The sequence below is a fragment of the Tupaia chinensis genome, unplaced genomic scaffold, assembly GCF_000334495.1.
Source record: "Tupaia chinensis unplaced genomic scaffold, TupChi_1.0 Scaffold149964_2, whole genome shotgun sequence".
In the NCBI taxonomy this organism is placed as follows: domain Eukaryota; kingdom Metazoa; phylum Chordata; class Mammalia; order Scandentia; family Tupaiidae; genus Tupaia; species Tupaia belangeri.
The window spans coordinates 135,195-136,173 of NW_006209806.1; the positions used below are offsets into that span (position 1 = coordinate 135,195).

The window sequence follows — 979 nt, forward strand, 5'->3', positions numbered from 1 at the left end:
GGCGGGGCGAGCGCCGCCGCCACTTACCACCCAAGCCCGGGCCTGCTCCGCGCCCTCGCGGTCGCCGCCTCCGCCGCCCCGCGCGACACACTTCCGCTTCCGCCGCGCCGCGGCCACGCCCACTTCGGCATCTTGCCCGCCCCTCCTTAAAGGGCCGCGGGCCCAAGGGCGGAGGCAAGACACGCGGCCCGAGGCCCGCGGCACTCTGGGGTTCCACAGGACGAGGTCCCGGTCCTGACGGAAGCGTCAGGCGGTGTTCGGGAGCAGACGGGAACTGGGGCTCGGCGGGAGCGCTCCCCCGACACCGGCCAGGGCCGGTCCTCCATTGACCTGAGCTGCTCAGTTTGCAGCGGCGGCCTAGCCGGGGTGCCGGGGTCCAGGCTGAGTTCTCCTTGTCCTTTCTGTGCAGTGGGCCCAGAGAATGGGCAGGAAGCCCTCAGGGATTGCAGCAGGGCCTGCATGCCCTCATCTGTAGCACAGAGCTTCGGAATGGCCTGTCAAGGTCCCCAGAACAAGCCAAGCGCGGACGTACCCCTGCTACCCACCGAAGCTCCCGAGTTCGAATGCAGCCCGCCACCCAAGCAAGCAGCCCCTCAAGGGGCCCTCTCCCTACTCCGCAGCGAAATTGACTTGTCACCCACATTTGAAAGCCACACAGGGGCAGGGGGGTATAGCGGAAATGCCTGCCAGTGACTAGAGCCAAGGCCCAGACCCCTGTCCTAGCTTGCTGAGCACTGGGGCACACGCGAGCCCCGAGAAAGCGAGAAACTAAAATTTTAAATCTTTAATTTCTGTTTTCACGGGTTCTTCTTTTGCTTCCAGAAGGAGAGAGAGTCGCTCTGTCACCTGTACATCGTCCGCGGGCCCTGGGTGGGCGGGGTTCCGGCCCGCCCGCTGCCTGCGGGGCCTGGGCAGCCCGGGGGTCCACATGCAGCCCCCGCCGGGTGGCCGCCGTATTGCTGAGGGCCGCGGCCCGGCC

At 67.1% G+C, this 979-nt stretch overlaps 1 protein-coding gene across 1 annotated transcript in view; it reads right to left on the reverse strand.

The window, feature by feature from the left end:
* The window catches only part of KLF16 (KLF transcription factor 16), a 15,624-nt gene extending 14,694 nt beyond the window's left edge, over positions 1-930 (reverse strand). Inside the window, exons 1-3 of the mRNA XM_014585496.2 lie at positions 847-930; positions 546-609; positions 28-435 (exon numbers count right to left, since the gene is read on the reverse strand). Coding sequence (XP_014440982.1) covers positions 28-435; positions 546-609; positions 847-930 — 556 coding nt within the window. The remainder of the gene's footprint in view (positions 1-27; positions 436-545; positions 610-846) is intronic.
* Positions 931-979: the final 49 nt, after the last annotated feature.